At 58.1% G+C, this 15,927-nt stretch overlaps 2 protein-coding genes across 3 annotated transcripts in view; both read right to left on the bottom strand.

Moving 5' to 3' along the window:
• PRDM15 (PR/SET domain 15) overlaps nucleotides 1-5,107 on the bottom strand; it is a 65,004-nt gene extending 59,897 nt beyond the window's left edge. Inside the window, exon 1 of one of the 2 annotated variants that reach the window (XM_041735207.1) lies at nucleotides 5,031-5,107. The gene's annotated coding sequence lies outside the window, so the exon portion shown is untranslated. The remainder of the gene's footprint in view (nucleotides 1-5,030) is intronic. The other variant, XM_041735209.1, reaches the window with a different exon arrangement.
• A 6,256-nt stretch (nucleotides 5,108-11,363) lies between these two features.
• Nucleotides 11,364-15,927, bottom strand: part of C2CD2 (C2 calcium dependent domain containing 2) — a 61,574-nt gene continuing 57,010 nt past the window's right edge. Inside the window, 1 exon segment of the mRNA XM_041734696.1 lies at nucleotides 11,364-14,961. Coding sequence (XP_041590630.1) covers nucleotides 14,699-14,961 — 263 coding nt within the window. The 3' untranslated portion in view covers nucleotides 11,364-14,698.

Genomic DNA, 15,927 nt, shown 5'->3' with positions numbered 1-15,927 from the left:
GTGTCCTCACACGTCCTCGACCTGCTTCGACCTGCTTCGGGGTTGAGCACTGCTGGGGTCCCCCTCCCACCTGCAGATTTTCTTGTGTTACTTCTTTTAGAGTTTCTCCTGCTTTCTCTTCCTGAACCCCTTCGTTTCACCAAAGATCACTTCCGTACCTCTGATGTTTCACGTCTGGTACTTTAAGAGGGTTGCTGAGCGATGATGGGGGACAGTGGTCTGCAGCCTGCCACCCTGAAAATGGCGCAAACCGAGGTCGTATGGACTTCCTCGTGCCGGTGAGAGCCCCACCTGACCGCTGTCTTTCTGCACATTTATACAGGGGAGGGTGAGGCCTGCTTCTTAATAATGGGCCTTGCGGGACACTTTCAAACTGGGCCCCCTTGAGAGCTCCGGTGACAGGAAGACCCTCACGCGTTCTCAGCAGAAACAGGGAGAGCTCCGTGGCCAGAACGCAGTCCAGGGAAGTCAGGGGTGCTGGGGGGGAGGGACCCCAAGGGACGAGCAGAGACCGAGAACATAGGATCAACTAACAGGACAGAAGCGGCCGCTGGAGCCAGGGTCCCGTCACCCCCTGGGCCTACGTGGTGCCAAAGTCACACCTACGTTTGTGGTCACAATCAAAGGCAAACTTCCTATGCAACTACTTGGCACATTCGTCCTCAAACTTACAAAAGGTGAACCACACGGACGGCTCCTTCTCTAAGGTTCGGGTTCCCCTCCCCGGAGCATGGGAAGTGACAGCCCCGCCACAGCATCTCGAGCATTATCCTCGCATGGAGCGTGACTTAAGGACACCCCGACTCTCAAAGAGTTTGCCTCCCGCGGCACCAAGGGCAGAAGGCCGTTTGGTACCGGGGTTCTGCTGATACTGGCAACCCATCAAGGCTCGCAGGTCCAAGCTGGAGACGCCGATCGTGCCCAAGACCAAGAACAAGCCCAGTGGAGCCAGCGACATGCGGCACAGACCCGGCAAAGAAGGGCGTCATCTCGGAGAGCGCCAAGTTTCAGTTGTATGTGAGTCTGTGGAACTGCGAGCCTGCAGGCTCGGGAAGGCTCGGGGGAGGGCCCAGAGTTGGGTTTCTGTGGATTTTATTAGGATGAGAGGCCTCAGCCGGGCCCACGCTGTGACCCCGAACTGCCCCCCGGCACCCCTCCAAGGGCTCCTCTGCGCCCCACATCATCCACGGCCAGTTTCCAGCCTCCGTGGCCCCTTCTCCTGGTTTCCTGTTCTGGAAATGCCCTCCCTGCATCTGTCAAAGTCCTACCCAGTCCTTAGGACCTCATCTAACTGGCCCTTCCTGGGCAGTGCACTCCTGCCCTGCCCCACATGGGCAGGCCACGCCCACTTTCCCCTGGGGGGTCGGGTGCCACCCGCAGCCTCCTCAGTACACACCTCTAGCCTGGGAATGTTCACGTCAGCCTCAGCCCAAGCCCATGCGTTAAAGCAAACAGGAATGTTTTCCTTAACGTCACCTCCCCCATGGCTCTAGATCCCCGGTTCTTTCTATTGCAAAAGAACTGGCTTCCTCACCTCCTGCTCCCTCTTGCCTGGGAGGATGGGCCCCGGGGCTGCACCCAAGCACTGTCACCTCCCATGTCACCTCCCAGCCCGTGGAGCCAGCCCTCCATCAGCACTAGGCACCAGGTGGCACTCTGCAGGAGGCCCTCTGCCCCACCCCCGGGTCTCTCTGGGGGCTCCTTCCCAGCTTCTCTCCTGTCCAAAGCCACCCCCGGGGGAGGGGTGACCCAGGCTGCCCGGGGTCCTCTCTCCCTCTGGATGTGGCACCTGCGCCCACAGTCACCTCCCATCCCCGTGTCCCCAGTGCGGCCCTCGGGCCTGACCCCACCTGATGCCTGGCTCCAGGCTGACATTCCCTGCACTGGGGCCGACAGCTCAGACTGCTCGTCCTTAGTCTTAACAGCTGCGAGGGACGTAATTTCCAGCATATTATAAATATTGGCTTCTTAAAATAAAACCGTTAGGTCACTCTTCTAAACACGTCTATTGGAATCGAGCACAGCAGTGTGATATCTGGTGCCATCTGTTCGCGAGGCAGAGGAGCGAGCTCCCCCTCCACGGTCAGGAAATTTGGGGCGCGTCTCTGCCTGGGATCTCCAGCCCCCTCCCTGCGGACGCCCTAAACCCTCTGCTCCGTGTTCGTGCCCGAAATGACTCTACTGCCCACCCTGCAAAAACGCGCGTCCATGTACGCCCATAAATCAAATTAGTCTTGATTTTCTGTGACCAGAGCGCGTGAGAATTCCTTCCGGGTTGAGTTAGCGCTGCGATAATTGGAACCCCACTGATCCCAACAAAACGCCAGCGCACGGCTCGATCAAGGGCCACCTAGCACAGAAGCCGCGCTGGCTGGGGCGGGAGGCCTCTCCGGGCGCTTCACCTGTCAGCAGACCTCCAGCCTCTTCCTGTTCGTTCCTCTGAATGTGAGCGCGAGTCTCGTTCTGCAGACGAGTGACGAGATCGATCAGCAGCCTCTCCTGCGGCCACTAATCAGCGAGACCCCGTGACCGCCCACGGGTCCCCACCCCGCCTGTCCGGGCTAAGCCTGAGGTCTCCTACCCGCAGAGAAGCCACTCCCCCCGACACCCACCTATCTGTGGGCATTCTGAGGTTCTGCACCCCAGGGCCACCGCCCACCCCAAGCCTGGAGATGGGGGTTGCTCTCTGCTGGACCCTTCCTCGGATCGGAGTGCATAGGGAAGGCGAGGACCCAGACGCCAGGCCCCCAGCAGGGGTCTCTCCCACCCCAGGGGCGGGGAGGCAGTCTGAAGATGCTGCTGCCTGCAGGGCCCTGACTCCCCCCGGTCGCCACTCCCGCCTCCCCAGTCCGCACACACCTGTCACCTGCACCTGCTGTCGCCCACTGCACATTTTCCAACCAAACTGGTAGCAGGGCCTCCTGGCTCTAGGGATATACACTTTGTCCTGGTTCCCCCTTTGCCTCTTGCCTCCACCCTGTGTGTAATGGAATCTTGTCAGGCTTGGATTCCCCATGTGGCAACCACAGGGTCGTGTCCCACCCCTGCCCAAAGCCCCCTGTGGCACCCATTGGCACTCAGGATAAACTCGGGAACCGCAGACAGTGTGTGCTGCCCTCCTGCACCCTCCCCACTGGGTCACACTCCCTTTCTCATCCTTGGGTATGCAAAGCTTCTTTTGCCCCAGGGCCTTTGCACTTGCCACTCCTCTGCCTGTGACAGACTCACCCCTGCCGCTGGTCTCAGCCCAAAGGTCCCCGGCTCTGTCCCCCTAACTGAATTCTGCTGTTTCTTGTTAACGTCCCCCCCACTCCTGCCCTGCCACCCTCCGTCCAGAACATCATTAGGTCCAAGAGGCAGGGTCTTCTCTCTCGTTCCGTGCAGCACACAGCACATGATAGGTCCACACTGAATAAATATTTGCCGGACGAATGGCCAAAGGGAGGAAAACACACACCCCTGAAGTGCTTGAGGTGAGCTGGGCAGCCACCACCCACCCGTCACGCACGTGCAAAGGAGACCGTGTCAGTCGTTGCTTGACAAACCTGCCCTCTGAAATCACGTGGACCAGAAACGTACCTTAAATCTCCCCTAAAGCCTGCGAAATGGGAGGCGCGTTCTCTTCCTTGGCTTTCTCCCCAGATAACGATATCAAAAGAATAATAACGAGGGAGGTACTCGCGGAGGCAAACAGAGATCTTTCCCAACTCTGATGACCCAGCCTTGTCACTGGGGGTTAATTTTTTTTTCTTGTGGTTAATATATGTACCTTCTAGGGGGTTAAAAAAAAAAAAAAATCACCTTCCTTTGTGCTTCCACAACAAGACACAACCTTGTAGTATCGGGAACTTTTTCTCCTTTTTGCAAAAGTAGGAGTCGGAGATGTCACCAGGGGGGAAACTCCGTAAAGGAGAAATGTGGCTGGCTTCTCCCTTCCAAGCCCCAAACTATAGGTCTCCGGCTGAACCACTGGCCATAAAGGCTGGTGATGTCAGGGAAATGCAGAGGAGCCCCGTGGAGCTGGGAAAACGTGGACAATGGGAAACCCTACAGATCTGACACAAAGTATCACTGGGGGGGGCGGGGGGGCTGCCCGGGGTGGGGGGCAGTTGTCCCCCCGCTGCCCTTTGAGGCTATCTCAGGGCCAGCGGCTGCTCCACGCTTTCATCCTGGGCAATACGACCTGGAACCACCCCGGCCTCTCCGGACGTCTCCAGTGAATCTGGATTTTTAGGAAAGTGGCTCATGCAGACGGGGTGGCGCGCCGGCAGCGGTGCGTGCACCCAGGGGCCGCGTGCACGCGAGGTCCCACCTGCCCCTCCGCTGGCAGCGCCCCGGGGCGGGGCGGGGAGGTCGGGAGGTCCGGGAGGTCCGGGAGGTCCGGGAGCCCCGGGCCGGGGGCTTCCGCAGGGTGGGCGCGTGCAGGGCGCTCCGGGGTGTCCGCAGGGCGACCCCGCCGCGCACCCGGCGAGCACCTCCACCTGCGCGCCCCGTGTCACCTGTCCCCGCCCCCCCCCCCGCGGGTCTGCAGACGCGGGCGCAGGGGGAGCCTCGGACGCCCCGCGCCGCTGACATCCCGCCGGGCGGGGGCGGGGGCGAGGGCGGCCGGGGGCGGGGACCGCGGGCCGGGGCCGGGGCCGGGGCCGGGGGCGGGGGAGCCCCGCGCCGCACCCCCGGGCGAGCGCGGCCCCGGGCGGGGCGGGGCGGGGCGGGGGCGGCGGCGGCGGCCGGAGGCGGCGGGCCCGGAGCGCGGGGCGCGGGGCGCGGGGCGGCGGCGCGCAGGGCGATCCCGGAGCGGCTCCGGGAAATCCAGCCGGGTTTTGACTCCGATCGCCCACGGAGCCCGCAGCCGGCGAATGTAACAAAGAACAGGCGGCATGGCGGCTGGACCGGGGCGGGCGGCGGGCGGGCGGGGCCGGGCGCGGGGCGCGGGGCCGGGCGCGGGGCGCGGGGCGCGGGGCCGGGCGCGGGCCGGGCGGGGCGGGGGCGGCGCGCGGGGGCGGCGGCGGGCGCGGGGCCCCGGGCTTTACCTGCCTGTGGAATGTGCAGAGCGGGCTCGGATCCGGACTCCGGGTTGCGATCCGCTCCGGAAACTGCGCAGCACCGGAAGCCGGGGGGCGGCGGCGGGGCATGCTGGGAGTTGTAGTCCGCGGGAGAGGCGCCGGCGCGGGCGGAGCGGGCGGAGCGGGCGGCGCGGACCCGCAGCAGCAAGCGAGGTCGCGGGCGGTGTGGACGGGGAGCGGGAGGGCGGGTGCTGTGGACCCGGGAGCGGGCGGCGTGGGCCTGCAGCAAGCGGGTCGCGGGCGGTGTGGACGGGGAGCGGGAGGGCGGGTGCTGTGGACCCGGGAGCGGGCGGCGTGGGCCTGCAGCAAGCGGGTCGCGGGCGGTGTGGACGGGGAGTGAGAAAGGCCGCGCGGACAGGGGACGGGACAGCGGGTGCTGTGGACCCGGGAGCGGGGGCGGCGAGTGGGGCTCTGCAGCAAGGGGGGCGGGCTCGCGGGCGGTGTGGACGGGGAGTGAGAAAGGCCGCGGGGACAGGGGACGGGACAGCGGGTGCTGTGGACCCGGGAGCGGGCGGCGTGGGCCTGCAGCAAGCGGGTCGCGGGCGGTGTGGACGGGGAGTGAGAAAGGCCGCGCGGACAGGGGACGGGCCAGCGGGTGGTGTGGACCCGGGAGCGGGAGGCATGAACCTGCAGCAAGCAGGTCGCAGGAGGTGTGGACGGGGAGTGAGAAAGGCCGTGTGGATGGGAGAGCGGGTGCTGGGGACCCGGGAGCGGGCAGCATGGGCCTGCAGCAAGCGGGTTGCGGGCGGTGTGGACGGGAGCGGGAGGGCGGGTGCTGTGGACCCAGGAGCGGGCGGCGTGGACCTGCAGCAAGTGGGTCGCAGGCGGTGTAGACGGGAAGTGAGAAAAGCCTGCGGACAGGGGACAGGCCAGCGGGTGGTGTGGACCTGGGAGCGGGAGGCGTGAACCTGCAGCAAGCAGGTCACAGGCGGTGTGGACGGGGAGTGAGAAAGGCCGTGTGGATGGGAGAGCGGGTGCTGGGGACCCGGGAGCCGGCGGCATGGACAGTAGAGTGGCGAGGGTGGTTGGGAGAGCAGAGGGCAAGGGCAGTGTAGACGGGGTGGGAGAGTGAGCGGTGTGGAACCGGGAGCGGGTGATGTGGATCGGATAGTGGAAGGGCGGGCGGTGTGGACAGGAGAGCAGCGGGCTGCAGATCCTGACCGGCCTGGGAGCCGCGGGGCTGGCTCTGCCGCCCCATCCTCGTGTGCCCCATCTTCGACCTCGAGGCTTGTCCGGTCCTGCGACCCTGGCAGCCAAGGCCCCAGCAGCCCCCCCCACCCCGGGCCCTGTAAGTTTCTTCTGGGGGCCGCTGGAGCCCCACGTTCCCTTGCAAGTGGGGGTGGAGGGCGGTCAGAGCAGGCTGAGGCTTGCTGCCAGGTCATGGGTGCTTCTGAATGCAGGGGATGGGGTGCTGCCTTCCTCTTAGTCCTCTGGGAACGCGCACAGGTGACTTAGCCGCCCGGAGAGGCTCAGCAGCAGACAGGGGCGGGCATCTGGACCCATCCGGGCAGGTGGGCTCCTGAAATCCACACCTGGACCAGAGCGAGGCTGCCATGTGGAAAGTTCCAGAAAAGCATCACCTGAGGTGTCTCTGCCCCTCCCACACCCCAGGTCCTGGTGGCCTGTGTGGCCTCTTGATCCCCTGCGTGAAATGTACCTGAGCCCACAAACTTACAAATAGAAGGGGCTAGAGGGGTCCTTTAGTCTGGGGGGCAGGGCCGGAGAACTGTTCTCTTTGTTCTGCTGTTCTGTTTTCTTTCCTAAGGTTCTCCAGCCGCATCTTTTCAGCATTCAGGCAGAAAGCTCCCCCACTAAAGTCCAAGAGGGGATGCACTGACGGGAAGTGATTGGAAATTGATGTCAGAAAGGACTCATTTCCTTCCTACAGGGGAAGCTCCTAGGAATCAAGAGGAAAAAGTTAGAGAACCGCATAGAAAATGGAAAGTCCCCAGTAAGGGAAAGACAAGGGCTTTTAAGCATAAGCAAAGCTACTCAGCTATATATGGTCATGAGAGAAAAAGCAAAATTGCAGTGCAGTCGTCTTTACCTGCTACATTAGCAAAGTTTTTTTTTTTTTTTAAGCTTAATAGCATTATTTTGAAGATTGTAGAAAATAAGCTCTTTCATCCTTTCCTGGTGGGAGAATAATTGAGGATAGCCCCCATCCGGGCCATTTGTTAATATAGAAATTCTAAATGCATAGGGCCTGGGGCCCGGCAGTCCCACGATCGGGACTTTATTCTACGGTCAGACTTACTTGTACGGATTGGCGTGTGTCTAAGGTCAGTAATAAGGAGCCATCAAAAGGCCTCCGCTGTAGGTTTGAAGGTTGAGCAGGTGCAGAGGGGGCATGCCGCCCTCCCCAGGGCGACTTCCCAGCGGCACTTGCGGTAGGTCTGCTCCACGATCTCCTATGGTCTTGATCACCTCACCTTTACCCCGCTCATACCCCGCCCAGCTGGGGGACCCCAGTCTCCCTCCAGCCTTCTGTCCCTCACACACGTCCTCAAGATCTTTTGCACAGATCCTCTACCTTGCAGTGCTTTCCTAAGGTTTTCCACCCGCATCTTTTCAGCATTCAGGTCTCTGCTCAATCCCCAAGAGCCCCAGACTGATTCCTACAGCTAATGTGCACTCCTCACCTACCTCCCACACACCCCCCCTCCGCCCCCGCCAGTGACCACTCACAATTCTCAAAGGTGGCTGGTTCTCTGGGCCTCTGCACACAAGAGGTACTGGCATGCGTGAACAAAAGCAGATCGTTTGCAGAAAAAAATTGGCAGGTTAAACCAAGAGTGAAAACCTGTAAAAGTGGAAGACCTGAGGCCACCTAACGCCATTTCTCATCAGTACATGCAGCACAGGGCTGGGATTCATATTCACGATGTTCATTGCATCTTCAAAAGAATTCCCAATGTGTTTAATATATTCCTTCTATGAAGGCTGGAAATAACTTGTCTTAAGGCAGATTTGTATCCAAAATTTTATTTTTTAATTTTTTTATTAGGCTCAGAGGTAGAATATAGTGATTCATCAGTTGCATACAACACCCAGTGCTCATTGTATCAAGTGCCCTCCTACATGCCCATCACCCACTCACCCCACCCCACCCCCACAGCGACCCTGTTTGTTTCCTAGAGTTCAGCGTCTCTTACGGTGTGTCTTCCTCTCAATTTTCACCTAATTTTCCCTCCCTTCCTCTGTGTTCATGTTTTCTTTCTTAAATTCCACATACGAGTGAAATCATATGGTTTTTGTCTTTCTCTGACTTACCAAACTTTTAAAGATTTTTTTTAAAGAGTCTTATTTCTGAAAGTGTCCAATTTTTATTATCAACCAAAGCAATGTAGAAACCTTGCCTGAACCCCAAGCAGAAAAAGAAAAAAGAAAAACCTATAAAAGATGTTCTTGGGCAGTGGGGGAGATCTGAATGGGGCCTCTGACACTGGATAGTAGTTTTGCATCTACGTCCTGCTTCCCAAGCACGATAACCATTGAGGATGTGATGTGAAGACGCCGTCCTCCTTAGGAAACGCATCCTGAAGAATTCTGGGTGACACACGATGTCTCCAAACAACAATGAATCAATTGATTAATCGATGGTGGGTAGGTAAAGCAAATATACCAAAACCGGTGAATCTAGTTGAAGTCTATGTGGGTTATTCTGTAGGTTTAAAATTTTTAAAAGTTGGGGAATTAAAAATGAATAAGCAGAAGAGTTTCCATTACTGAGTGGATTTTCCTACGAGCGCTGTTCCTCCCAAGCAGCCACTAGCAGTGGCATTAAGGTGTCATCGCGATACCGTGTGGCCCCACACCGGGGATGATGCGCTCAGCCCTGTCCCTGGTTGCCTCAGACGTGCGATTTCTAACTAACATGGCTCATCAGCTCTGGTTTTTTGTTAATTGACTCCTTTTTGCACCGGATGTTATAAAAATATATATATATTTTAATATATATTTTATATATATTTTTTATTTTACTTATATTTTAAAAATATATTTTAATATTTATATATCCGAAGCCACTTCTCTACACCACCTCTGGCTTTGTGATCTGGCTAATTTTTCTTGTCCAGATAGATCCGAGCAACAAATAATTTAATTCTCAAAATGTGCAAAGCATTGCATCTCGCTTTATAACAGGATTCTCCCCCATAACGGGGGGCTGAAAGTTTAGAAAAGATGATGTCCTGGTCTCTCCGTTTGATGCAAGGTAGCAGAGGCCCGTGGCTCGGAGCAGGGATTCTCCAGCAGGGCAGCCTGGGGTCAATTCTGGTTGTGCTACTTACCCACTGTGTAATCTTGGGCAAGTTACTTCACCTCTGTGTGCCTCAGCTTCCTCATCTCATGGGATTATTTTATGTTCTTTTTTTTTTTTTAGATTTTATTTATTCATGAGAGAGAGAGAGAGGCAGAGACACAGGCAGAGGGAGAAGCAGGGTCCATGCAAAGAGCCCAGTGTGGGACTTGATCCCGGGACTCTGGGATCACGACCTGAGCCAAAGGCAGATGCTCAACCACTGAGCCACCCGGGCGTCCCCATCATGGGATTATTTTGAAGAATGTATGAGTCAGTAGATGTAAAACTCTGAAAAAAATTCTGGCACATAGTTAAGTGCTCAGTTCGCATTCGCGACCATCCCTGTGACAATCTTTATGTAGCTTTTGTATAAAATACCAAGTAGCCCAAGGCACCTAAGCATCCCACTTTATAAATATTGATATCCGTATAATCAATAGTTTTGAATGCTTGGCACAGGCAGGGGGACGGTGTGGTACGATTTGCATTGTGCCAGTGGCAGTTGGAGCAGGGGGCGCAGGGGGCAGTGTGTGAAATTGGTGCTTCTAGGGCACCGTGGGAGGAGGGTCTGGTCTGGCATCTTCCCCTTCAGCGAGGACACTGTGCTGAGTCATCCATCCTGGGATCCAGACCTCCCTGGTGAGCATCCTGCCTTTTCTACGCACGATGCACTGACATCGACACTATTTGTAGGGGTGAGCAAGGTAAACGATAGTGCGGTTGTGTCACAGGCATCCCCGCCACGGCGGGCTCTGTCCCCCGACCCCGGGCTCCGATGAGTGGGGAAAAGCGGACATCAGCGAACTTCCCAGATGTGTTCCTCTAGGGCTGTCAGCTGATACCGGTCACTATGTGCCCACTGTCCCAAGCCCGAGGGATGGATGCACCGCCTGCCTAGGAGCCAGCGTGAGAGGGACAGATACGGAGGCAAGTGACAGGGATTGAAAGAAGCGCCCTGTGCTCTGGGCCGTCCGTCCGTGGTGGCCGGAGCTACTTCCTGGAAACGGCGGGCTTGTGTTTGGTTAGGTCATCGGACGGGGAGCAGCACGTGCTGGGGACGAGGGGTGACCATTCGCAGTGAGGGCCACCTGGGGGGCTCCGGGGGTTGAACGTCCAACTCTTGTTTTCTGCTCAGGTCAATCTTGGGATTGTGAGCTCGAGCCCCACGTCGGGCTTCTCACGGGGCGTGCAGCCTGCTTCAGATTTTCTCTCTCCCTCCCTCTGCCACTTCCCCCCACTCAATGCACTTTCTCTCTTCTCTAAAATAAAAAATAAAAAAATACGGACAGTGCGGATGGGGTTGGTAAGAGTACGGTGTGTGCCTCGAGGTGACAGGCAGGAGATCCGGTTAAGAAAGCTGGTAAATTGGGACAAGGCTGGCTTTGCAGCAAGCCCAGATGGTCTCCTGTGGCCTCCGCGCAGATTGGGCCACAGATCACCACTTCCACAACTGCTGTAGTGCCTGGGCTCAGAGAGGGAGGAGGGAGAAGCAGAGACTCGGACCCCCGGGAAGGAGCTGAGATGCCTGCAGGGTTTGTGCAGGACCTGTCCATCCACCTGGCCGTGCCCAGCTCCAGAGCCAGCTGCCCTGTCCCCCCCAGGAGCCACCGCGAGCCCTGTGCTGCTGTGACACCTGCCCCACACAGGAGCCTGCTCCACACGGGGCGGGCATGGACCACGGGGAGAGAGCTCGTCACAAGGTGCCTGGGGACCATGCAGAGTCGCCTTGTGCCAGCTTGCACCACTGGAGGACCCGGGCCATGCAGACGCTGGCGGGTAGCACCCACCAAACCATGACCCCAGGGGTCACCAGAAACGTTGACTTTCCCAGCCCTGCGACAGAATGCCAGCGTCGAGTCGGGACAATGATAGGAAGGGCCTCTGCCAGGAACGAGGCAAGCAGCAGCGGCCACATAGGTGGCATCTGGGCCGCCGAGCCTCACGCAGCAGACGGAAGGTGACCCAGGACCCCGGGGCTCAGCAGACACAACTCGGTGTTTCGTGTTCCACGTGCACGTTTATTTCTTTCAAAGACCGTTCCCGTGGCGGCCACATCTTCCACAGTTTGGTATAGGAGCGGGATCTGTGTTTAAAGTGCTACCAAGGAATATGATCGCTGTCCGGCACGTTCGTCACCACACCTGATCGTCACGCCAGACCTGCCCATGTACCCGGGAAACCCTTCCTTTCATTTAAAAAAAAAAAAAAAAACGTAGCTTTGAGGTGACATTGGGAGGGAAGGAAGGGAAGGGAGGGAAACCCTACAAGGCTAATCCATCAGTGGGAAGCCAGGTGACCTGAGGGGACCTGAGTTTGCCTTGCAAGAACACAGCGGCACCAGTGTGTCTGTGCCACTTTGGTAGTGGGGCCTGAGCAGGTGCAGGGCAGCGGACAGAGGGCCTGGCACCGAGCCCACGCCCACGCGAGACCGGCGTCGCACCCAGCGGCCCCCAGCCTGTGCTCTGAGCTGTCAAGACCGGGAGCTGTGGGCCTATTCCCGGGAAAAGCCCTGCAACTGGTGGCAGCGACATAAGTTGTCACTTTCTGCTGGAGAAGAAAATCTGCAACTCTCTTCTATAGACGCAGCTGGTAAAACCCATCAAAACCCTAAACAGGCACCAAATTTGTGACTGGTGGGCAAGGAGCTATGGGGCGTGGGATCAAGGGCCGGCTTGCAGCTTACGCTTGAGAGTTGATTTAAATAAAGTGCTCTGCCTAAACCTCCTTCTTCACAGCGGGTTTCCAACGGGACAAGGAGGGACAAGGAGATCAGTGCTTTTATTGCTACGTTAATGACACACACACACCCTTGAAGCTCCCTCAACTTTCTCTGCAAAGAACCCAGGCACGTCCTTGAACACAGAGCTCGCAACCGCCCACGTGAGGCCCGGTCCCAGCCGCCAGACACACGCTCCTATTAGCGTTCGGGAGACCTCATTCTGCAACACCGCCCTGCAAAAGTATCGTGACGGCGAAACAAAAAAAGCCCCGCAGCCACTCACACGCAGGGAAAGGCAAGGGAACGAGGTGATCTGCAGGCTGGCGTGCGTGGCATCTGGTGGATCGTGACGTGTCCTTGCCACGGAGACCCCCACCGCGCAGGCACCGGTCGGGGTCAACGGCCAGGAGGGCGGCACTCGCAGGATCCGCAGGCCCGTGGTCTCTTGGTGCCGCGTGCACGCACCCTTCATGCTCGGCTCGTGAGCTCCCTGCTACGTCCCCGTCCGCTGACTTCAGAAGAGGCCCCCAGATGGAGAAAACGTGTGTGTGCATCTTGAGGAGGGGCTCCGGGGTCCTACGCAAAGCTCTGGTACGGAGCTGCCGACGTGTGCCTGACAGATGCACAGAAACATGATCTTGACGCCCTCCGGCTCTCGCACGCGGGACACTCAGCCCACCTGCCGCTTGCACGGGACCGGACGAGGCCTCAGGTCATCGGGAAATTGAGACAGCAACAGCCCTTGACCAAAGCACCCAGCAGGGAGCAAAAGGCTCACGGGGCCCGTCGGAAATGGGAATGGCGGAGACATTATGATTTTTTTTTTTTTTTTTGAGAGCGAGAGCTCCCAAGTAAAACCCTGATATCGTCACATTGAATAAATCGAGTTGATCCAAACGTCACAGTCAAGCAAAAGACTGTGCTGAGAATTAGTCCTGCTCAGGTGCCTGAAATTCTGACGCCCCACGTCCCCTTAGAATTAATTCTCCAGTGTCCCAAGGGCAGCAATCCTCCCGGTAAAACAGGAGTGACCAGATGTGTTCCAAAAAAAGACTAGTAGTGACTACGAACCCGCAGGGACTGACGTGGTTATCAGATGTCGGAATGCCCGGTGCGGTGTCACACGGACGAAACTCAGGACGTCCACCGTAAAAACCCGTTTTTAAGGAATTACCATCACCTGGTAATGGTAGGGTTCTGGGGGTGGTAATGGGGGGTTCTGTTTGCACGAAGGTTTTTGTTTGGCAGTGGCTCCACGGCCCCCGAAATAGATAATTTAAGGGTCGACAAACACGCTTGTGGGAAGGAGCTCCCCGGATTCCGTGTCCGTGATAGAAGTCAGACTTCATAACGGGCTTTCAAATCTTCCTGGAAAAAAGTGAATCTTGGTAAAGCATCAAAACTTTTCACACGAATGACCACGGCCCTCGAGGCGGGGCCTCCGGGCGGCACAGGCACACACGGAGAGGCGGGCGGACCAGGAACGTGGTGTGAAGGGCACGCGGATGGGCATGCAGCAGGCCACGTTTTTCTTTTTCCTGTCCCCGCGGGCAAGCAAGGCAAGGACACCCCAAGACGTGTCAAGCCCTGTCTACAGCAGAATTCTCAAGAGCCCCCCTAAAGGAGTGTGACGCAAAGCTTGGCCCATCCCTAAGGCTCACACCTCGTACCTGAGACCTCCAGACCTCCGCTAATTTTCTCTTTTGTCCTCAGTGTACTTTGTTTTGGCCGCTTGCAACGTTTGGCAAACCAGCCGTGTCCTAAAGAAAACCCATGTGTGTGTGTGCGTGCGTGTGCATGGTCGCCGTGCTGGGCTGTCACTTACTGCTCCTAGCTGTACTCAGGAGCCCCCTGCACACTTGAGTATGCCAGCGGGGGGTGGGGGGGCAAAAGCCCCGTGTCGACGGCTCCACTGGGATCATGAGGCGCTTCTGACGCTGTAGAGAAAAATGTAAAAAGCACAGAGGAAGTGACAGAGCTCCCACTTGCAAACAGGCTCAAAGCAAACGTACAGAGCGCTCCGCGTAGTGTGCACAGCATAGATTTAGTGTTTGCATACGGTTTCAAGTTATATGGCTAATGTCGAAGGCAACCATCGTCCTACCTCAGTCACACCGTCTCCGTTACCACCATAATTTCTCCATCGACCCCAAATCCTATCTGTGTCTCACCTCTCTGTACTCAGAGCCAGCTGCACCCCTATTCCGAGCAGCCGGTGAGGACAGGTGACCCACCCATTGCGTTCACAGCGACAGCACAGAGGGACACCCACCCCCGCCTTGCGACACGGTCCAGGCACGGACCCACGGTAACGGGTGTCCGAGCGCTGGGTGGGTCCCATCGAGTCCCCCAAACCTCCCCCATCGCCGTCCGTCACGGGATGTTCTTTAGTTCATAACGTAAATCTTTTTCTAACATTTGACTTGAGCTCTGAGATGTGAGCACAGCCCACGGGGCAGCGCCTTCGGGTCTCCTTTGGCATCGGGTGGCAAAGCGGCCTTTGTCAGTTTTCTCTGGGGGGAACCTCCTGGCCCGAGACTCAGGTTCTCATTCCCCTCTAGGAGATGAACTTGTCGGGGGAACCCCAGCTAGGGCCGGCGGGCCGGCGGGCGGCTAGGTGGGCCCGCGCCTTCCAGCGTCCGGGTGCAGCAGGCCGCCGGCCTCGTGGTCCACCGGGGCCCCGTTCACGGCGCTCTTGCTTCTGTGCCTGGAGAGCAGCTTCCTGTTCAGGATCCTGGTGAGCGTCACCCCCTTCCTCCGGGCTCCCTCCGGCTGCTGCAGGAACACGAGGTCATTGTGCGACTGGCTCATGCCAGGGTCCTTCTGCTGATGCCGCCGGCGGAAGAACAGCTTCGCGCCTTTCCTTAAAATGCCTCCTGCAAGAGGAAAGTACAGGGGGGCTGGTCAGGTGGGCTGTGGAGGAAACCCCGGGACCGTGAGGCCAAGGCGAAAAGACCCGGGGAAGTTTGGGGGCCTCTGCCAAGAGCAGTTTCTTACTTCACTGTGCTGTCACCCTGCCCACGGGCAAAAGCGGGGGGAATTGGGCCCGGACACCACACACCGGAGTTTTCAAAAGGACAAGACTTTGCCTGAGACGCAGAGAGCTGGAGAGCATCCCCGGGCAGAGAGCTCTATGGCTGACTTCCTAGTCGAGGCAGATGGCAACAGACTGTCCCCACCTCGGGTCCCCCACCGCCCCCGCACCCACACCCCTTCTTTGGAAAGGGCAGAAACGCTGAAGGGCTCTGTGCCCCAGGAAAGACGGTCGTGCTCTTAACACCCCAGCAGGGTCTGGGGGCCTTTCCAGCCAGCCTGGAGGTCGTTACGTTTGCGTGGGGGTGCTGCGGGCTTTGGAAGAAGGAAGTCTGACCATCTGGGTGAGGAGCTTTATGGCTATTTGACAATTCCTTATTGTCACCATAAGGCCAACAAATACTTCAGGAGCCAGGATCTACACCAGGAGCCATCGTGTTTATTCAGAGGGGATAACGAAGAGCATCTGCTGGCTCTTCCGCACGAAACGCGTGCGGACGGTGGCGGGATGGGGCCCGGCCCTGTCTGTGTACCTCTGAACAATCAACACTGAAAAGCAGGGGCACCCGGGTGGCTCAGTGGTCGAGCGTCTGCCTTCAGCTCAGGGCGTGACCCCGGGGTCCTGGGATCGAGTCCCGCATCGGGCTCCCTGCATCCAGCCTGCTTCTCCCACTGCCTGTGTCTCTGCCTCTCTGTGTCTCTCATGAATAAATAAAATATTTTTAAAAAACTGAAAAGCAGCACACCCCATGATTTTAAGAGGCTGCTCACTGGACGGGGCACGGAGGATGAACTTCTCACGTGTTCTG

The sequence above is a fragment of the Vulpes lagopus genome, chromosome 20 (genome assembly GCF_018345385.1).
Source record: "Vulpes lagopus strain Blue_001 chromosome 20, ASM1834538v1, whole genome shotgun sequence".
In the NCBI taxonomy this organism is placed as follows: Eukaryota; Metazoa; Chordata; class Mammalia; order Carnivora; family Canidae; genus Vulpes; species Vulpes lagopus.
Note: the sequence above shows the minus strand (reverse complement) of the source record. Positions and strands in the feature narration are given on the sequence as shown.